This window comes from Neofelis nebulosa, chromosome 11 (genome assembly GCF_028018385.1).
Source record: "Neofelis nebulosa isolate mNeoNeb1 chromosome 11, mNeoNeb1.pri, whole genome shotgun sequence".
Lineage (NCBI taxonomy): Eukaryota > Metazoa > Chordata > Mammalia > Carnivora > Felidae > Neofelis > Neofelis nebulosa.
Genome location: NC_080792.1, coordinates 2,659,293 through 2,681,100, shown reverse-complemented (window position 1 = coordinate 2,681,100; position 21,808 = coordinate 2,659,293). Strand labels below are relative to the sequence as shown.

General features: G+C 50.0%; 1 protein-coding gene across 9 annotated transcripts in view; it reads left to right on the top strand.

The window, feature by feature from the left end:
• The window catches only part of ZNF236 (zinc finger protein 236), a 108,194-nt gene that overhangs the window by 20,948 nt on the left and 65,438 nt on the right, over positions 1 to 21,808 (top strand). For 7 of the 9 annotated variants that reach the window (XR_009250789.1, XM_058691787.1, XM_058691786.1 and 4 more), the window contains 6 exons: positions 5,081 to 5,259; positions 7,265 to 7,389; positions 7,682 to 7,854; positions 10,182 to 10,325; positions 12,827 to 13,030; positions 13,998 to 14,226. Coding sequence is in view for 8 of the 9 variants with exons in the window: in XM_058691786.1 (XP_058547769.1) it covers positions 5,081 to 5,259; positions 7,265 to 7,389; positions 7,682 to 7,854; positions 10,182 to 10,325; positions 12,827 to 13,030; positions 13,998 to 14,226 (1,054 nt within the window). In the remaining variant the exon portion in view is untranslated. Of the gene's footprint in view, positions 1 to 2,327; positions 2,472 to 4,262; positions 4,380 to 5,080; positions 5,260 to 7,264; positions 7,390 to 7,681; positions 7,855 to 10,181; positions 10,326 to 12,826; positions 13,031 to 13,997; positions 14,227 to 21,808 lie in introns of all 9 variants that reach the window. The other 2 variants (XM_058691789.1, XM_058691788.1) reach the window with 2 other exon arrangements.

Below are 21,808 nucleotides of genomic sequence, written 5' to 3'. Positions count from 1 at the left end.
CCCATTCCACACTGATTGTCACTCAGTCCTTGCTTCTAACCACAGCAGGTACCGAAAGCCAGCTTCGCAAAGGTCTGATGACAGTGGAGCTGAGTGTCTGGAGCCGCTCGTGTGTCTGGGACCGGACAGCAGTGAGCATCGCATAGCCCTTGACAATGTCCGCTGTCCCGGGCCCCGTCGTGACTTTGCCCTGGGGCACCCGGTGCCCCGTCCACAGTTTGGGCCTGTGGCTGGCTAGCCTCATTCTTCTCGGTGAGGTGGGAGCACTGCTCTGTCTTCATGAGGCCAAGAGCCAAGGCAGTTGGACACAGAGCAGGCGATAAGAGCAGAGCCTGATCAGAGACGCGAGCAGGGCGGTGGTGCAGGTGACGCGTGGCTCGTTGCTGAGAATGAGCCAGTGTGTGTTGGGTACGAGCGAATAGCTGTGTGCAGCCTGGTTAGTGCTTCTGGAGCCTATGTTTTGTGGGCAGAAAGCATCTGGGCTGGGGTGTGTGTGGCTCCTCCCGCAGGATCACTCAGGCGGGGGCGAAGCGGGCCGGGGTGCCTTCCCCGGGGCACCCGCTCTGGCCCCTCGCGGCCACCCGCGGCTCCCCGACGGCCACACTCCCCGTGCTCCCCTGTAGCGCTTCTTCGGAGTGGCCTTTTGCAGTCGGCTTGGACCCTGACAGTCGCCTCTCGCTGGCAGGAGTTCTTAGTTCCTCGTACGTAACTTCCGGAGTCGTCCCTTGGTCGTATTTTCTCTTGCACACGCTTCGTCCGTATCCCTTCCCAGGTGGTTCCTCCCAGTGGAGCTCACCGTCCTTCCCTCTGATCACGGTCTACGGTTTAACTTCCCTCGTGTCAGTTGTTAGGCTGCGAGACGAGGCCCCGCCTGCAGGCAGCTGGTCCCACCTGACCCTCAGCGTCTTTGCCTTTTACCGTCATGGCTGTGAGAATGTCAATGTTCCGTACTTTCCGACTCTGTTACAGTTTTTCTAGAAAGTCTTCTGAGAGACGTGTCTTCCTGAGATGAGGGGACTCCACGTTTCTCTTGCTGCTGTCCCTGCGATCTGGCTCCTGTCTTTGAGTATAGCAGCCGGTCTCGGATCGTGAAGGATGGCGGGAGGGGAAGGGCAGGCACCATCGGGGAAGAGAGGTCTGCGGCATGTGCAGGGACGCGTGGGTGCCCTGTGTGTGCCAAGAAGGCTTCCGGAAGCTGGAGGCAGATACTCGGTGACCTGACTTAGTAACCCCACGCCGGGCAGGAATTTGTGTCTGGGGGGCTTTCCAGGGGCACAAGAAAAAGGGCTTTGCTGTGCTTACTTCAGGTGTGAAAAACGTGTTGGCCTTACGTGAAAAGGAGGGAGCTCGTTCTTGTCTTAAATGCTTGTATTAGGCTCCATCCAGGTTCTGTTTCCGTCGCTCACCTGTCTGGGCCCGTGCAGCTCAGAGCTGGCAGGGTCGCGCTGCCCCCTAGGCTGTCCGGGACCCCCTCTGCCCTCCTCTCTCTTTGAGGTAACCCTGTCGCGTGGTTCGATGAGGAGGACGAAGAGGGCTTCTCCCGAGAGTCACGGTCCTCACGCAGGCTGGTGGCGGGTGAGCAGGATTGGGAGGTGGAATATTTGGTCGGGTAGGAAATCTGTTACTGTGTAAGGAAAGTCTAGGTATTGGACCACAGTTCTCCGTCTTTCCCACATATGTGAAAGTAATACGGTTTTGGCTGCCTTTCTCTGTGCGGTATGTTTGTATTTCTGGGTGATTGTAGAAGAATATGGTGTATGAATGTGACTCCAGGCCGAAGTCCTGTAGTCAGTCACATGCAGAAATAGGCTGTAAGAATCCAGCTAACACGGAGAAGCCCTTCGTCCCAGGCCCCCTCACGGCTGAGATGCCTGGACGAGGCAGAACGGGCGGGTGGAGAGGGCCGGGGGAGGTGGGAGGAGGGCAGGCGGCTGGAGGGCGGGCCTTGGCTTCTTTCTTTCCTCCCCTCCACCTGGGCGGGTTGCTGGAGGAGCCTGGTGCCCCTGCCAGCACCGTAGATGAAAGCTGCTTCCCCGTAGCCAAAACCGGCAAAAGAGTGGCCACCGTGGGAAGTCTTTCTGACGATGCCCACCCTGCTCCGGCCAAATACCAACTGAAAACCCGCTCGGCAAGGCTTCCAGTGATCTTTCACCACGCCCCGTCCCTGTTCTCAGGAACAGATGGCCCTCTGATCCCGTGACCGCCTGGGAATATGTAGGAGCTGATCCTGCAGCCCTCCCCTGGTAGGAGGCGGCACCCAGGTTCCCCCACCTGATGGTGCCTGTGGAGCCGGGCTGGGACCTGACCTCCCATACTCTGTCTGGCAGGTGCAGGCAGTGGTCCGATTCTCTGCCCAGATAGTGTCCTTTGAGCCTCACCGCACCTGGCCGCAGCAACATTGAACCAGTTGGTGCAGGAAGGACTAGTCTGCCCTGGGCTTTCCACCCGTGGGGTCAGCGGGGCCCTGCGAGGTGAGCCTCTACCCCTGACCTGGTCCTGTGCTGCATCTAAGCAGAGTGACTGCCTGCTGAAAGATAAGCGGAGATCTAGAGTCTACAGCATAATACCCAAAGTGTCCAGGATACAGTTGAAAGTCATCAAGCAGACCAAGAGCCTCGATAGTTCCAACTCTAACCAGGAAAGACAGCAAATACCAACACTGAAATGACCTGGCTGTTGGAATTATTTGGAAGGAATTTTAAAGCAGCCATCCAAAAATTGCTTTACGAATGGTTTTGAAATAAATGAAAAGAATAGAAGAGCCAAAGGGAAATGATAGAGCGGAAAATGCAGTGATTGAAATAGAGAACGCAGTTGAAGGGCTCAGCAGTGGAATAGAAATCCCAGAGGCACCGGAGAAGGCCAGGGGCAGAGAGCAGCCTTAGATGCTGGAGCCTGGAGGGTGTGAGCGCGTGACTGAGAGATGGGGTGGCAGGGAAAGATCATTCGGTGGCCCCAGGGCTGGGGAGACGGAAGGACAGGTGTTACAGGGGGAGTGGTCCCAAGGCAGTTAGTATTATCATATTTTATACCCTGACTTGTAAAAATTCCGTCTTCGGCAAGGCGGAGGCTGATTAGAATGCCATGCATTTCCCTTGACGATTTCTGCTTGCCACTTGTCAGTGAGGGAAACTACGCAGAAGGGTCTGTTCTAGGGGAGGAAGCAGTCATCACTTCCAGCCTGAAAGATTGCCGTTAGCTCTGACTATGGAGAATGCGGCACAGTGAGAAGACCCTTAGCTGTCCTCCGTGGCTCGAGGACAGGCTCCTTGTCAGGCTTCTGCAAGTGCCGCCAGCTGGCGGGAGGGCGGAAGGCGTGTCCTGGCTCCTTGGGCTTTCCCGGCGTGAAGCAGAGACCATGATGACGCTCTCCATCACGTGGCCTCTTGCTTTGGCCCGGGGGGTGGTTCTTGCCCTTGCTTTTACCAAATGAGCAAACTGCATAACCAGAGTTTTCACTCAGAGAACTGACAAATGTAGAGCTCTCCTAAAATATACTACTCTGATCATTTGGTAAAAAGGTAAGTAAAAAGAGGATGGGTCTGAGCCAGAGCAATAAAAGAATAAGGTGAGGACGGGGCAGGGTGCTGGGGTCAAGTTTTATTTCACAGTGACAAGATGGGAGGCCCGGGGGAGTCCTTAGTGAACGTGAATATTTTGCCATACAAATTGAGGAGCGTTTTCTAAGAGATGCAGCAAATTAGGTGTATTTTTTCTTTTTGACAGTTTCTGGGAGAGAGTTTTCTTGTTATCGACAAGATGCTAACGATTCGGTAGTTCATTATTTCCTTAAATTATTATAAAGAATACTAACTTAAAGTTCTTTGAATTGAAATCATTATGGGGTTGCCCAATATATTCCATTCATCCCTGTCTTTTCCTGCTAAGGATGCTCTCAGTGTCAGTGAACCAGCTCATTTTAATAGGGTTTACACACATCTACAGGGCCATGATGTATAGTAAATGGAAGAAAGTCTGTTGAAAGAAATGGTTATATGTTTTGTTATTTGGAAGCAATAGTTTATGCTCATTGACGGGTTACACTCACTTTTTCCCCCTTGCTGGGACAGTTTATTTTGCGGATCATTTAAAAAATTGTATTAGGAACTCTGAACGGGTGGGTTAATCAAACCTCGTGCTCAGTCAGTAGCCCCTACTGATATGTGTCATGCTGAGTTCTTCCTCTGTGCCGCGCTCTATGCGGTGTCTTTAGAGTACCGGTGAGGGCAGGCGTTACTGACATCCGTGTTTCACACACACAGTGGTTAACACCCAAATGCACGTGGCTCGTAACTGGCAGGCTTCATGTGAACCAACCCAACTCCAGAACATCTGGACCAGCGTTACCTAATTGACATACGACTGATTTAAAATGTATAGTAAGTAGTCCTACTACAAAAGAAAAAAAAAATTTTTTTTATTTTGGTATATTTTGTATTGAAAATATATCCAAAATATTATTCACATATTAAAAGTTACTGACCTGTCTTATGTTCTTTGCTTTTTGCGGTAAGTCTTTGAAATCCCGTGTGTATTTTATACGTCCTCACGGCACTGTTCAGACCACACCAGACCACACCTGTTTCATGTACGGAGCAAGCCAGGTCTGGACAAAGTCCCAGACTTTTCTGTGATAGGCTCCCTGTAAACAAATTGCAACAATGAGAAATGTTTCCATTTAAAAATTTGCCAGCTGTTTTGTTTTAAGGTAGTCTATTAAACTATAATCTTAAATTGTGTCCTGACCCTTCTGTGGAGGTGAAGTCGTTCTGCCTCTGTAATGTGTCCACAGCACAGAAGGACAAGATGCCAGTTACAACAGCCAATTGGAAGCCGTTCACTCTGCCCAAAAATGGCAGTGTTCTCTCATCCCTTTCCCTATGTTTCTATCTTTTACTTCCAATAAAGATTATTTTTATATACTCACACTTGGACATAATGATGTATTTTTTGAGGCAAAATCGTGCTTGTTCCAGAGGAAAGTGTAATCTGTGTATTGACTGTTCCCAACACCAGTTCTTGTAAGAAGTGATGGTTTTGAAACACTTGCTCTGCTCACGAATGGTCTTTGCTGTTGCAGAACCTCATCTGCTCGGAGTGTGGGGATGAGTTCACCCTGCAGAGCCAACTGGCCATCCACATGGAGGAGCACCGCCAGGAGCTGGCCGGGAGCCGCGTGCACACCTGTAAGGCCTGTAGGAAGGAGTTCGAGACGTCATCACAGCTGAAGGAGCACATGAAGACTCATTACAAAATTAGGTATGAGCCGGGGCGCCTGCGGGGGTCAGTCGGTTGAGCGTCTGACTTCGGCTGTCATGATCTTACAGTTCGTGGGTTCGAGCCCCATGTCGGGCTGTGTGCTGACAGCTCGGGGCCTGGAGTCTGCTTCGGATTAGAGCCGAAATTTTAAATAGACAGCAGGCCGTATGGGTAGAGATTTTTCACTAGCAGAGTATTAAAAGTTGTAGAACAAGATCCTGGCAATACGTTTTTACAAGTAACAGGGTTCAGATAAGCACCCTTTTTCATGAATCGCTTTATTTATACCGTCTGTTTAGAACTTTTGTGTTCTGAACACTGCGCTTAGCGTGTGTATAAAAACACATAAGTAAAGCTTAGTTTAATCATTACGAGCACCCCTGTAAGACTGGGTTGCCTTGTGGATGAGAAACCTGAGACTCCAGGACCAGGTTACTTTCCCACGGTTATACAGCACCGAAATTTCCAGTGTCAAGGAATCAAACCCTCATCGTCTGCTTTCAGAGCTCATAATGCTGGCAGCATGAGTGTGCTTAAATACCCGTGTGTATTTACTTCCAGTAAAACTTAACACCTCTTTCAAAGTTTCCTGTTCGATTTATTCCTGATTGTGTATTCTTGTTGCAATTTCACTTTCTTGATGCAATGGAGACGGGCTCTTCCCGGCCTGTGCTCCCGGGGCCTGGTGTCGATGCTCACGTGTCACACTCGCGGAGCCGAGTTCTCCACCAGACCCTGAGAGCCAGCATCCGTTTTCTTGTTACCTACCCTTGTCACTTTCGCTCGCCACCGTTCCAGCCCCAGAGCTTAGGGAATATGCAGACTCTTAAATAACAACTACAGCCACAACCAGAGTGTCTGCAGCGGTTAATAAAGTGTGTGCACCGCGGCCTCGGCGGGGCTCGTGTATCCTCTCGGGCGCTGTGGTTTGGATGTGGGGCCTGCACCCCATGTGGGGTCAGAGCTCTCTTCCCCTTCCCGCTCCCTCCATCTTGCCTGTTGATGATGCAGAGCCCAGCGAGGACGTCACCGTTTGAGCCGTGCTGCGTGTGCCCCGTCACACTCGATTTTTATTCTGATGAGGTTTTAGCGCAGGTGGTTTTGATGTGTCTGGGAGGGTTTTGGAGAGATGATTAAGGATGACTAGGTGGTGGGCTTGCGCTCGGCCACGCTGGCTTCTGAGTCTGCTGGGGCCGAGGGACACACCGGACAGACAGACAGCCTCGTCCTCACACTCCGTGAGGACTGCTCATCTACTCCTCAGGAGGCAGGCAGGCAGGCAGTGAGCGAGTGAGCGGAGAAGGGCGGTGGGTTGGGAGCCGCTGTGAGGAGGGGTCCTTGCAATGAGGAGGGCCCTTTGGGTCCAGGGCAGGGACCTGCAGCCAAGGGGAGAGCAGTTACCACAACTCAGCAGCGGCGAGTTTTCTGCGTTTGAGAGCAGAAGGGAGCCTGGTGTCTGGGAGCCCACTGTGGAGGCGAGTTTGTGGCGCTGAGGCCATCCTGGGCTGAGGATTTTATCCCCAGGGTAGTGGGAAGCCCTTCCAGCTAGGCATGCCTGTCCCAGATCATGAGCGAACCACCCTGGTGCCCCGTCTCAATGGTACTGACAGCGGGAGACCGGAGGATGGGGGGACACTTGGCAGCGTAGAGCTGTTTACCTTTGACTGTCACGGTAAAGCTTTGTCCACAAGGGACGTTCTGACCTCCGCACCCCCCGCCCCCAAGAAAACAAGACAAAAGGAAGTTCATCGTTTCATTATGTAGCAAAAAATGAATTTTATGGTAATGAACACACAAAACAACTGCATGTATGTGTGCATCTGTGTGTGCGTGTGTGTGTGTGTGTGCGTGTGTGTGCACGCGTGCATACACACACTCCTCTGTGATTTCTCACTGCTGTGTGTTCTGACCACCAGTCAGCCACACTTTCCGGTAGCATTTGAATTTTGGAATTGTAACACAAAAGAGATGACTTCATGAGTGTTTCCCCCCTGTGTTACACTAGGGTGTCAAGTACAAGGTCTTACAATCGGAACATCGACAGGAGTGGATTCACGTACTCGTGCCCACACTGTGGAAAGACGTTTCAAAAGCCAAGTCAGTTAACTCGGCATATTAGGATACACACAGGTATGAAGTACGTTCACTTTTGGGTGATTTATGAGGTGGTTTAGAGGAAAGAACGAGTGCTCTAGAGCTAGCTAGACCTGGAAGATAATCTTGGTTTTTCGTCCTTTGTCGTGTGCCCGTGGTCTTCACGTTGACTAGGTTGTTAGATACATGAGTCTACAGTTATGGGGCGGCGTTCTGTCTGGACAGATAGGTTTTGGGTCTTGAGTTTGGTGGAACGTATTTCTCTCTTAGCTCATCCGGGGCTCCCACACTATGGAATTATATTTTGAGCATGTTTCTCCCTCCCTAGGTGAAAGGCCGTTTAAGTGCAGTGAATGCGGGAAGGCTTTCAACCAGAAGGGGGCGTTGCAGACGCACATGATCAAGCACACAGGTGAAAAACCCCACGCCTGTGCCTTCTGTCCTGCCGCCTTTTCTCAGAAAGGGAATCTGCAGTCACACGTGCAGAGAGTTCACTCGGAGGTAAACGTCGCACATGGGTGGGTGTGGTTTTCACGGGGCCGCGCTACGCGGCTCTTGAGCCAATGGGTGAGCCTGAGACATTCTTTTCTAGATTTAGGGTTGGTGCAGAGCAGACTTTGTTTTAAACAAGAAACAGATACCTGTAGATGGAAACCTTTTAGGCCGATATGGAAGAAACATAAAATATTATCCCTATGTGGCCTTGCACTGTCATAGCTCTGATGAATAAATGTTTGAATATCATCATACCTTTGCTAGTTGTGATTGTTAGCCTGTTTCATCCCTTTAGCTAACTTGAAACATGGACACTCTGAAGTGTAAGAAATTGAAAGATAAGAGGGGCGCCTGGGTGGCTCAGTCGGTTAAGCGGCCGACTTCGGCTCAGGTCATGATCTCACAGTCCGTGGGTTTGAGCCCCGCGTCGGGCTCTGTGCTGAAAGCTCAGAGCCTGGAGCCTGTTTCAGATTCTGTGTCTCCCTCTCTCTGACCCTCCCCCATTCATGCTCTGTCTCTCTCTGTCTCAAAAATAAATAGATGTCAAAAAAAAAAATTAAAAAAAAAAAAAAAGAAATTGGAAGATAAGAAACAAATTGAGGAAAAAAGTATTTTTCCTATTATTATTATTATTATTATTGCTAAACTTACATGTGGCCTCATTTGCATTTTTTGTCAGACAGACCTCTGGTCTGTTTATTTCCCTCCGTGTTAACTCTTTCAGTGAAACTGATGTTGACAATTTTTTATTGTCTGTAGATCTTACCGACTTGCAAAGCTTCTGGAAGTATATCTCTTAAGCAGGTTAACATTTGTTCTTACTGACTATCATGATTTGGTGTTTTTATAGTCTAATTGTAGACTATAAATAAATGTTTAAGCGACACAAATACTTTTATCCAGGATCTGTTTATTTTGTGTAACTTTTGCAGAATTAAAACTCATATGTTTTCTTAATTTTTTGTTTTTTTTAAATGTTTATTTATTTTTGAGAGAGACAGAGACAGAGCTTGAATGGGGGAGGGGCAGAGAGAGAAGGAGACACAGAATCTGAAGCAGGCTCCAGGCTCCGGGCTGTCAGCACAGAGCCCGATGTAGGGCTCAAACTCACAGACCGTGAGATCATGACCTGAGCCGAAGTTGGACACCCAACGGACTGAGCCACCCAGGCTCCCCAGAATGAAAACTCATATTAAAATCAAATGTGTCTCTTTTTATTTTCCTTGGAATGAAGTCTTAAGTATCACTAAAATAAAAAAAACCTACACCCTTTACGTAGTTTATAAACAGATTCAGACTTCCGTATGCAGTGAGTTACTTTTAAAAACCAAGGCTTATTATCTCAGACCCAGAAACATGAGGAAGAACACGTAAATACTAGTGAGGTGGTAACAACGTGAGGTGAGGCTTCCTGTAGATCGCAGAAGAATAAATGTGGCCTGCATGCGGCGTTCTCCCAGAGCTGCTTCTGCCCAGACGAGGTTTCGGGATGACCGTTCACTTGTGTAGTGCCCAGAGAGACCTCGCTGGGACCCCGGGCTGCCCTGTGAGGTGCTCACCAGAGCTCCTGAGTTTGGAAAAGCCCTCCACATCACTCCTTATCTCTGGTGTCCACTTCTGGCTACGTCACAGTGGTAGAAAGTAGTTGCTGATGTGGAATATTGGAATTGGTGATGAAAAATGTACACACTGGGTGACCATCTGTCCTCACGTGTGTGTATGAGCTCCCTAAAGGCTCAGTTAGGGTGATGTTTATATCTAACTGTGTAGCCTTTTTTTTTTTTTTTTCTTAACGTTTATTTATTTTTGAGACAGAGACAGAGCATGAACTGGGGAGGGTCAGAGAGAGAGGGAGACACAGAATCTGAAACAGGCTCCGGGCTCTCAGCTGTCAGCACAGAGCCCGACGCGGGGCTCGACTCACGGACCGTGAGATCAGGACCTGAGCCTAAGTCGGACGCTTAACTGACTGGGCCACCCAGGGGCCCCAACTGTGTAGCCTTTCTAATTGAACATTGTGCTTAGCAATTTAAGAATTGAGAGTGTAAGTCAGGTATTTTTACCAAATTATAATAACTGAACGCTTCTTACTTCCAAACGTGTCCTGATTTATAGAAAAGACTGAAATTTCAATTAGTCTCAGATTGGCATTATTGATTAAAGAATTGGGTCATTGATTTTAGAGCTGTCTAATTTGAATGAGGAGGTAATGTTAAATGGTTAGGCTGTTTCCGTCATTTTCAATAGAACGGCAAATTAGATTGGCTATAATTTAAACATTTTTATCTAACTGTTAATTGTAAAAAACATTTTTTCCTTTTTTGTTCCTTAAGGTCAAGAATGGCCCTACCTATAATTGTACAGAATGTAGTTGTGTATTTAAAAGTTTGGGTAGCTTGAACACTCATATCAGCAAGATGCATATGGGTGGACCACAGAATCCAGCAAGTTCTGCAGAGACGGCGCATGTGTTAACGGTGAGTTTAGTAAGCTGGTTGATAAGAGGATAATGTCTTACTGAAATCTGTCATCCCAATTTTGACCTTTAAGATTGAATATTACTTAGAGTATTATTTAGTGCCGGGGCACCTGGGGAGCTCAGTCGGTTGAGCATCTGACTTCGGCTCAGGTCCTGATTTCGTGGTTTGTGAGTTCGAGCCCTGCATTGGGCTCAGTGCTCACAGTTCAGAGCCCGGAGCCTGCTTCAGATCCTGTGTCTCCCTCTCTCTCTGCCCCTCCCCCACTTGTAAAAAACATAAAAAAAAATTATTTAATGCCATAAAGTGCTATGAAAGTTTCTAGCAGGTAAGGGCTGCTTTCTTATTTTTTTAGTTAGTGAAAGAAAATCAATCTTTTTAGACTTCAGAATGATACCAGATGACCCTGACTTATGGACTGTCATTTGAACCAGTGAAAAAAGGACAAAATGTAATCATTAATTTCTGAATTTGTAATTCCTACAGTGCTACTGACAATTATTATTGAATGATCTCTATCCCTATGTTATTATAATTTAAGAATCAGTTATCCTTTCCAAATAATGTTTCTCCATGTCTGATGTGACAGTGATAATTTTTTCCTGAGACTGTGGACTTTTGGGAAACTAAGTTGTATCTTCCAGTACACGTATTGAAAGTTATCTGACACACAAACTTTTGGGAGGAATCTCCAGCTTGGCCTTGGTCTGTTGCCTCTATAATGGCAGGATCTAAGCGTAGGCTTGTTTCCACCGCCGCAGACCCGCTGCATCCAGGAATCTTGGAAGCGTTAGTGTGTGTTCGTCAGCACCTGCCTCCTGCCAGTGTAGACACTAGGCAGTGCTTAGTTCCTGAACGTGAGGGCCTCGTGTGTGCTTTGTGTTTTCTTCTCTTTTCTGCAGTATCTGCGGCATGGGATGGTTCCTCACCTTACCCCTGATCAGGGGGATTGTTGTCCATAAGTTCTGAAACTGGAGAACAATTAGAGACTAACGATTAAGTCTTCAAATGTCTATTTTGGGCTGTTTTTTAGATTAAAAAAAATTTTTTTTTAAATGTCTGTTCATTTTTGAGAGCGAGACAGAGAGCACGAGCAGGGGAGGGGCAGAGAGAGGGGGAGACACAGAGTCCGAAGCAGGCTCCAGGCTCTGAGCTGTCAGCACAGAGCCTGACGCGGGGCTGGAACTCACGGACCGAGAGATCACGACCTGAGCTGAAGTTCTATGCTTAACCGACTGAGCCACCCAGGCGCTCCAGCTGCTAAGATTTTTAAATTCTGAGACTGCTCCTTTGCCATCTGATTGCTTCTTTCTTTTCTGGTTTGGTGAGGTTTCCTGGGAAGCCTAGTTAGCATTTTCCTTTTAAAGTTCTCTTCTGCTCCTTGAGTGGTCTTCCCGGGGCCACTGCCCACCGTGCCCTCGTCGAGATAGCCTGTGGCTCCCGGTGGCCGGTGGTGCTGTCGTCTTGCGCAGTGAGGCGGCAGTGGGCCCATGCAGGATGGAGCTGTGTGGCCTCCAGAGCCACTTTACAGGCAGTTGACCGGGGAGCCAGCCCTTAAACTTGGGGTCCCTGGGGCAGAACGCAGACTTTGTTCAGTTGGGGGACTAAGTGCCAAGAAGGTGCCCTGATCCTCCCAAGGTGCCCCCGTTGTTGCCTCTTCTAGAGACAATCCCCCATTTCTGTTGCCTCAGGGTAAGTGCCTGTCACTTGTTCTGTGGACGAAGACAAGGGACTCACTGGCAGCCCTAAGTAGTTTTCCATCATCTTTTTTTTCTAATTAATAGACTTGATTTCTTAGCAATTTTAGGTTTGCAGGAGAATTGAGCAGAAGGTGGAGAAGTCCCATGTACCCTACCAGCCCCATGCGTGGCCGCCCCGTTGCTGCCCCCTTGCGTTTCCGTGCCGCGTCTGTCAGAGCGGATGAGCGAGCGCTGCTGTGCTATAGCAGTGACTCGGGTCCACGCTCTGTGTCGTGTGCCCTGTCGATTCTGGCAGACGCGTGGCGTCCTGTGTCCACCTTGATGGCACCATGCACACGAGTGTCTCTGACTTCCACCCTCTTCTTGGTGTGGCATTTCAGATTCCTGAGTTTCTGGGTGATCAGGTCGGTCCCTCCTTGGATATTCTTGTCTGTAGCTTCACTGCGCATTTATTCCTCTAGCGCACGTGTTTTCCCGAAATGTCTTGAACTGTTTTGGCCACGGTGGTTTCTCTCTTATTTCGTAACCCTGTGCTCAAACCCCCACCTTGAACTGATTGTCTCTCCTGGCACTTAGAAAAATTTAAAAAGTGAGGCGAACAATTCACCGCATACGTTCCTTTAACAGCCAGTATTGTGCCTCATGTAAAAATCAGTGAGACGTTTTATTTAACATTTATCTTTTGGGATATTGTTAGATTTTAATGGTCGTAAGGAAGAGGTGCTGTTCTTTTTTCTGGTAAATTGAAGTACAAGTTAATGTGCTTCTTATATTTTCAACGACAATGCCGCTACGTTTCAGGCCACACTGTTTCAGACGTTACCTCTCCAGCAGACGGAAGTCCACGTCACGTCCGCGTCGAGTCAGCAGAATTCCCAGGCGGTGACCGATGTCATCCAGCAGCTCCTGGAGCTGTCCGAGCCGGGGCCGGCTGAGTCCAGCCAGCCCCCTCAGCCCGGCCAGCAGCTCAGCATCACAGTGGGCATCAACCAGGACATTTTACAGGTGAGACGCACCTGCCTGTTCCTGTCCGTGCTCGTCTGCGCCTGGGCTTCGTGACCAAAAAATAAATAGGCGGGGGCTTGTCAGAGGAGAGGAAGCATCAATAAAGATGCGTCCTAATTGAAAACATTCTGTCCCAACAAAATCTGCTTATTGAGTTGCTTATGGACAGTGCGGAATCCTAGATGGTTAATGCATAAATTTAGAAATAGTTTAAAACTTCAGTTTTCTCCATGAGCGATTTACTTGAGATGAATAGGCTTTTCAGAACCTTCCTGTATTTATCCCCGTTGACGGAGGCCTAAGACATACCTCGTTCTTTGTAGAGGCTTTCGTGTAACTGTTTCGAGAGAGTCAGTCTCGTGTCTCCTCGGCCGTGTGGATGGTCCACGCTCCGGTGGGAGAGCAGCAGAACGAATCGGGGCAAAGTGCTCTTTTCTGATTCTTTCACCCCAGGCCAGCTGTATCCTCAGACCCTTCCTTTGCCAACAGAGACGGCCTGCCTTCTCCACCCTATTTAGTTACTTGCTGTAACAACTAACCTGTCTCCTCTCTGTACCTTTTGGGACGAGTTGGTATAAAGAATCTCAGGGTGCATGACAGCCGACATAAACTTTTGGGTAGGCTCGCTGTAACTGAAAACAGCGAGTCCCAGACCCGTTTGGAGATAACCAACGTGGTCTGAGGTAAAATTCCTAAAAGGCTAATAAGGAATTAACTTCAGTTCCTTTTGATTTTTACCGTACCGTGTTCTGGGTGGAGGGGAGATGTCAGTTGTCAGAACGGACATTTCAGCTTCCTAGGGTTGGGAGTCGAGCTTACAAGTGACGATCGGCGGCGTATAGAGTTTTATGTCTCGTGGGGCGGAATTAGAATTCTGTGGGCGAGCCTTATTGCATCTCTGTGATTGATTTTGGCAGGCGGGTTCGGGCCTCACCCCTCCTAACCTGTTAGTTCTGTTCTGTCTCAGCAAGCCTTAGAAAACAGTGGGCTGTCTTCAATTCCAGCTGCAGCGCATGCTCACGACCCCAGCCACGCCAGGACGCCCTCTGCGCAGGGGCCCACCGCGGACACGCCTCACGCCTCAAGTGAGCCGCCCCCCCCTGCCGATGCAGAGCCAGAAAAAGAACAAGAAAGCCCAGAGAAGTTGGATAAAAAAGAAAAAAAAATTCTAAAGAAGAAATCGCCATTTCTCCCTGGTAATTTTCATATGCGTTAAGACCGAGACGTTTAGGCTGGCATAGTGCTTATCTTTTAAGAAACGTGCCTCCTTTTTTTTTTTTTTTTTTTTTTTTTCTCGAAAAGGCGATAGGTCTGTTGAACGTTCTGATGGTATCAACCTGTTTGTTTGATATTTCAAAACCACGACAGTCGTAAAACTTAGGCTGCTTTTCTCCCTGTGATTGGCGTCTCCTCCCGACAGCCCCTAGGGCTTTACCCCGGCGGTCTCTGCCTGTCCTCGATGCAGCAGCCCCTCGGCCACCTGCGTCCTCCCTTCCACCACAGCACCGCCATCCCGCCGGCTGGACCCTTGCCGGTTCTGTCCGCGCTCACTCCTCACCCCGTGGGTCCGTGAGCTCTCCGTGAGCCGGCCCCCGTGCCTCTGCGGCCTCCCTCCCTGGCCTTCGGGATGCTGGCTCCCTGGGCGTTTGAAACAGTCACACTCTTTTTCAAGGGCCATCCTCTGCCATGGGCCTTTCTTCAGCAGGAGTGTCTTCTTCCCTTCTCCACCGTGTCCCTGAGAGCTCCGGCAGGCCTATGAGGCCATCCGAGGCCGGCGCAAGCGCGGCCTCCTTGTGGAGGCTTGGAACCTGCCCTTCCTCTGCTCAGTGCCCGCAGCGCTGGCCCTTAGAGCCCCCGTGCAGACTGTAGCGACATTCTGTTCATTCCTGAGCACCTGTGGGGCTCAGCGTGGCTTCATAGAGGGGCAGAGATTCCTGCATCACTCTTGAAGGAAATAGGTTTCTGTCTTTGGGGCAGGAGTGTTCCCACAGAAATGTTTTCTTGGGGACCGGCTGTATGTCTCCCGGAGTCTGGGGAGCAGGTGCTCTCTGAGGGGCAAAGCGCTCATCTGTTAACGCTGCCTCCTGACACGCATTGTCTCAGTGTTGACATGTGGCCACAAAATCCTTGTTTCTCAGCCCACAGACCACGGTGGTTCTAGTCCCCTCTTCCCCTTGATCTGGCCCCTCGGCCCCAAGTGAAAAACCGGAGGTTGGAATCTAAGCAGTTTATCATCCGGGGATCCCCGCTGTCCAGACAGGAGAGAAGGAAAAAAAGCACATTTCCACATACTTTTATTCACTGTATGAAGCCTCTGGGTTGGAAGTTCCCCTTGCATTTCTGAGTATCTGCTTCATGTGCACGAATAAGCTGCTGGAAATCCGCAGCCCGTGAAACCTCTCCCACGAGAGAGCACCGGCCAGTGTCCGGTTACTGTGCCAGAATCTTCCAAGGTGCCGTGAGGTGGCCGCAGGCAGCCAGACTCGCTTCCCCACAACACTGAGGCGCGCTGGCCCCCCCGATGGAGGGAGGCACTTGGCCCTGGGCCCGGAGACCGCGCTCCCTCCTGCCCCGAGTGCCGGGTGGGGCTCCAGAGGCCGTGAGGTCACATGCGGCGCTCCGCCTGGAGAGCTTGCATACAGTGCGTCCGTCTGTTGGGCTGTGACCCGAGTAAGTCACATACACGTGTAGACCGCCGAGCAAGTTTATGCAGTTCTGCTGCGTTTTCGGTCGACTGATCCCCAGGACGAGCTGGAGCTGGCGCTTGCTTTCTTCGTGTGCTGAGAAAAGGTTGAGGGACGGGTTGATGTAAAAGCTCTTTCTTCTGGCTGACACTTTTCAGGGAGGAGCACACGTCTAGCATAGGGACTGTCTCTGCAAACACCTGTTTGAGGGAGGGGAGGGCTGTTGTCCTGAGGAGACCTCACGAGTCAAGGTTTTGTTGCTAGCTCATAATTAACCACATATTTCCAGATTGAACACACTCCATCTAAAGCTGTCACTATTTGATTTATTTAGTTTTGTGAGAGAGAATGTTTTTAGTCGAATTTGGTTATTTGAAGAGTATTTTACATATTAATTTAAAATTTAATATGCTTTTTTGTATATTTGTCGTAAAACTTGTGACATATAAATCATTATTAAAACTTCACAGAGTTTGAAATTTGTTATAAAATATGGGCTCCCTAGAAGTCACAGTGAAAGGTGTTTTGAAAAGCTGGCAGCTTATTCCTTTAGGTATGACAGTGGTTTAACTGCTCCGTGTGGACGTCTTTCCTAAGGCCAGAGAGATTTCACCCTCTTACACCAGAGCAAGGTCTTGAAATCTTAACCTCTTCTTGATGACTTAGGACCGTGAACTTGACCCCTGCTCTGTGCCGTGATAGGCCGGCATCTGCTTGACCCGTTGCAGGACCTGGGCCCCTGATGCTGTGGGCTTCAGTTCCTCTGCCCTGGAAACTGCATTTATTATGGCGTGCGTATTGTTCTCAGCTCCCTGTAGCAGTCTTTGTCCCGCTCTCTTATTTTGCTGCTTGAGGTCTGCTAAGTGCTTGCAGCTCTGATACCGGGGGGCTTTTATAGCTGCCTGAAAAGTAAGTATGAATTGGGGCACCTTGGTTCAGTCGGTTAAGCATCCTGGCTCTTCATTTGGGCTCGGGTCCTGGGATCGAGCAGTATGTTGGGCTCTGCGCCGAGTGAAGAGCCTGCTTGGGATTCTCTCTCTTTCTGCCTTCTCTCCCCAAAATAAACAAACATTTAGACAAAAGTAGAAATTTGTTCTTGGTAAGAACTTTTGCAACCGTTATACTTTGTCTAAAAATAAGGTGCATGAGCTTATTTGGAGTTTTATGTCTACGTTAAGTAATTCAAGAGAGTGGTATTTTCTTTTTATTCTTCCTTTTCTTTCTCTTTAGATGGTCTGTGTTGTGAATAAAGAAGATTTCTGGGTTCGTCGTTCAGATACATTGCTTGTTATTTTGTATTGTTTTATGCTTTTCATATAATACAGTATAGAAAAACTTTAAAAAGAAAAACTTATTCATTTGGACGTAGTTGAATTTAGTTTGAAAATTCCATGATTTATCTCATTTGTGTACAATTCTTTGATGGTAAGATTCAGAGTTTAGAGGATTTTCTTCAGGTTTTGTTTTGAATTATTTGTCATTTGTAATTAAATCTAAATATTATCTTAAAATTTTTTTTAATGTTTATTTATTTTTGAGATAGAGAGCATGAGCGGGGGAGGGCAGAGAGAGGGGGAGACACAGAATCCAAAGCAGGCTCCGGGCTCCGAGCTGTCAGCACAGAGTCCGACGCGGGGCTCGAACTCACGGACCGTGAGATCATGACCCGAGCTGAAGTCGAACGCCTAACCGACTGAGCCGCCCAGGCACCCCAAATATGAATATTATCTTTACTTAAGACCTTTATTGTTTTGAATGGTAGTCTGGTTTTGAGCTGAGTCCCTGTTATGTACTAAATATAACACACCGTCAAGTATTAAAAAGGACACTGAGCTACCAGACGCTTATGGTGTAGCGGAGTCTGTGCGTGGACGGTGTGCGGCAGTCGAAAGCAGTGTCGCGGTCGCAGAGGTGTATTGTTACAGACGTGCTCCGAGTTTAGAGATAGGAGAGCTCAGCGGACCACAGCGAGAAGGTGAAAGCTTTTGTGAGTTAGAGGGACGAGAACTGAGTACTGACGGAAATAGAGTGAAGCGTGTGGAGGCCTCGGTGAGGGTCATCGTGACCAGTTCATCATCACACTTGTGTTTCTGTATCAAAAATTATTTTAAAAAAGTTCTAGCGTTAACTTCTGCTGTTGACACATAGCTCACGTTGTATGCAGACTGAATATTTAATTTTTTTTTTTTTAACGTTTATTTATTTTTGAGACAGAGAGAGACAGAGCATGAACGGGGGAGGGTCAGAGAGAGGGAGACACAGAATCTGAAACAGGCTCCAGGCTCTGAGCTGTCAGCACAGAGCCCGTCGCGGGGCTCGAACTCACGGACCGCGAGATCGTGACCTGAGCCGAAGTCAGACACTGAACCGACCGAGCCCCCCAGGCGCCCCCAGACTGAACATTTAGATAAGGGTGTGTTGGGTCGTGGTCTCACAGAGGAACCGTCGCTGCACAGCTCACGGGAGCACCGGCGAACCATCATCCTCTGCAACCAGGCCTGAGATTTTGGAAGGACCTGATAAGTCCTGCACTGTCTCTGCCTGCAGCCCGTCCTCTTCTGTTGGGGTTTTCTTACTGATTTGTTGAAGTCCTTTCTAGACCCTGGATTTGCTTTGTTATTTATTTTTTTAATTAAAAATTTTTTTAATGTTCATTTCTGAGAGAGAGAGAGAGAGAGAGACAGAGAGAGAGAGAGAGAGAACAGGGGAGGAGCAGAGAGAGAGGGAGACACAAAATGAGAAGCAGGCTCCAGGCTCTGCGCTGTCAGCAAGCTGGAACTCATGAACTGGGAGATCAGGACCTGAGTACCTGAGCCAAAGTCGGATGCTTAACCTGCTTAACTGGCTGAGCCACCCAGGTGGCCCTTCTTTGTTATTTATATGTGTTTTGAATACCGTATCCGACACTCCTTAAGGTGTCTTTTCTGCCACAGTGTTAAGTAGACAAAGTAGGGAGAGTGGTCCCTACATAGTGCAGATGACAACTGCCTCTTGTGTCCTGCCTTTTAAGGGGTTTGGTTTTAATGTTTCACAGTTGGATTTGGCTTTTTACTACAGGCTTTTCTTAGAACCTCTCAAATTTGGGAAGCCGCCTTCCATTGTTGGTTTAGTAAGAAGGCTTTTTATTTTCTTCTCTATGTTGAATATTATCAAATGCTTTTTTCCCCCCTCTGTTGTTATGATCATGTGTTTTCCTACTTTAATCTGTGAGGTGGTAAATCACAGTAATTGATTAATGGGAAGCAAACCACGTCTTCTGTTTGGGCTTTGATGTGACTCTTTCCTTTCTCTTTCTCTCTCCCCCTTTCCTCCCTCTCTCATGTTTTCCCTCTATTGTGTTTTTTTATTACACATTTTTGAATTTGCTTGGCCAATATTCTTTTTCTCAATTTCACTTAAGAAAATATGCCTTTTTTTAAATCAAAAAATGGATAACCAGTACTCACTTTTAAATCAGCGTATAAAACCGTTCCTTTTTATAGAATGTACATTGGTCTTAAAACAACTTGAAGAAATGTAATTGCTCTCTAGAAGAAACTAGTTTTGATCATTGTATTCTCCTCCTACTTTGTGTGCAGACACATAAAGGAAAATTTTTAAACATTTATATCCAGCGGTTTTTAAACAGTACAGTTTTCAATAGTGGTGGTCTTTGTAAAGGCCTTAAGGAGTCAGATAAATGCAGTTTAAGGTTCTAGGTACTAGGATAGGTCTGTGACGTTTTAGCAGCATTTCTGTATGCAGGGATCTGCCTTGGCTTGTAAGCAAATTCTCTGGTTGTCTCTCACCTGCGTCACTTGGGGAAAACTACACCCATTTTACAGAAAGTTATAGTACGGACACTGCAGTAAGCTCAAAGCAGTGTTTAAGAGTTCAGTGTGACCGGCAGAGAAAATTCCTTCTTTATAAATTCCTTCCTGGGACGAAGCAGGAGGGAGACGGGCCGTAGGCTTTGCTTTCTGGGAGACACCTTTGCGTCACTTTGAAGGACTTCCACATCAGGCTTCTGGAGGGCTTGCGAAAACTCGTGAATTATTTGCAGGGCTCCCCGAGAGGAGGGTGGGTGTTCTGGTGAACACCGCGCACCGTGGGCTCCCTTCCGGGTGGATTGTTTCTGGGACGCCGCGCACACCCGTGGAGCCGGATCCGAGGTTCCCGCCGCGGGTGCTGGGGAAACACGCAGAGAGGCGCTGCCCTTGGGGTCAGAATCCATGAGGCCGCTGGCTGTGTCCTCCACCCTCGACTCGGACCGGCCCTGAGCGGTCCGGGAGCACGTCCTCTGTGCACTTGGGTCTGGATATCGGATTGCTCCTCGGGGACGGTGTCCCCGCACCTTGCTTGCCCTGACCCAGCTCACCCAGTGACGGTTTGCGGGCGGCAACGTGGCTCCTCCGTGAAGCAGCAGATTGGTGGTTTTCTCCCCAGAGCAGCACCTCCAGAATTGCATGAAGCAGAGGCGAGCAGAAGTAGTGAACACGAGGCTTCGTGCGGCATCACCGTGCCCGTAATCTGGTCGATAGAAGGCACCAACTCCCGGGGGGACCTGTGCCCCAGCTTCCGAGCAGGTGTCGGGAGGTAGATGGAATGGACGGCACCTCCTGTGGGCAGTGGGTCACACGGGGACGGAAGCAGGGACTCCCCTGCTGAGCACACCCCTCTGCGAGGGGCAGGGGGGCGCCGGCAAGCCGCGCGGTCCACATGCGCTTCGGAACAGCCGCGTGTCCCGCGGTCTGTGGAGCAGAGAGCCTTGCCGGCCCCCCGGCACATCCACAGCTGGCTCAGTCGGCCGGGAAGGCCTGCCTTCCTCGTCTGCGCCAGCGAAGGTTCTTCTGAGGGGACCTGGAGCCTCTCCAGGAGCGGAAGGGACAGATCCCTCCCCGAATGCTCGCCGCCTTTCCTCCGGGCGCCAGGTTCCGGCCGGCCCCGCAGCTGTCTCGTCGTTGGCACCTGCACAGGCGCTCACGGGGCGGGTCGCCCTCCTCCGCCGCCCTGCCATACCCGAGAGAGCTCTGGCGCATCTCGTCTCCTGTTCAGGGTGCCCTCCGTGAGAAAGAGGTCAGTGGTCCCACCGTCCCCTGTCCCTGGAGGGCCGCCGGCAGGGGAAGGATGCCGTGCTTTGGCGGTGAGAGCTGCTCCCTGGACAGTTGCAGCTTCGGAGATCTCGGGGATCTCCCGGGAGAGCGAACCCCCGACGGTCCCTGCGTCCCTCCCCGGTGGAGCACCCGCTCTGGGACGCCACGTGGGCAGGGAGCACCGTGAGACGGGGGGCGGGGGGCGTCTGGCGGCAGGACAGCGCTCTTACTGCCCCTACCTCGGGGCAGCGCGGGGTCGCCGGTTCAGCGGGACTGGGGGCCCGGCCCAGGGGACAGCCGCGGGGTCGGGGAGACTCAGTCACACACAGCACTAGTGCCGGCTGTGTCCTCTTCCCTGCAGACCTGGCTTCCTCCTCCCCCCTCACTCCCAAACACACGTGCTTTATCTCAAGTCCGATTGTCAGCCGGCCAGCACGGTGGCCTCCGCCCCAGAGCCACGTGGGCCGTTAGAGCAGGTGCCATCGTGCTCAGGGCCCATAGCTGCCACGGCGCCCGTTTCAGTGCCTGGGGTTGCGTCTGAGCATTCCTGCTGTCTCCCTGCCTCATTGATGTGGCCCAGCCAGCTGCCAGTGACCGTCCCCTCCATTTCCCGCTCCGGGAATCCGGCCAGGAAGTCCGAGGCGTCCTCCCGCCGATCGCTGAGAAACCCGGTAGACCGTGGGACTGGACACAGAAATTTTGCGCGGTCCACTTTACCAAGAGTCTGTCCCTTTGTGTACGACTCCAAATAAGTGGTCCCGTGGCGTATGGCCTGGCAGCCTATTTAACGGCCCCCCCACCTCGGGACGCTGGCCTGTCACTTCCGAGTGGGTGTCCCAACGTTGTGCAAGATTCGGTGTCCTGCCTCCGCCAGGTGCGGGCTGCACTGTTCCCACAGGGCGTCTTTTGCCAGAGGATCCTGCGGCCTCTGGTTTCCACGTCACTCCACGACCCACTGGCTGAGTCGGAGGCCGCGAGGGTCCAGTGGTGCTAACCTCTCTCGCAGTCCCGTCCGCCGCTGA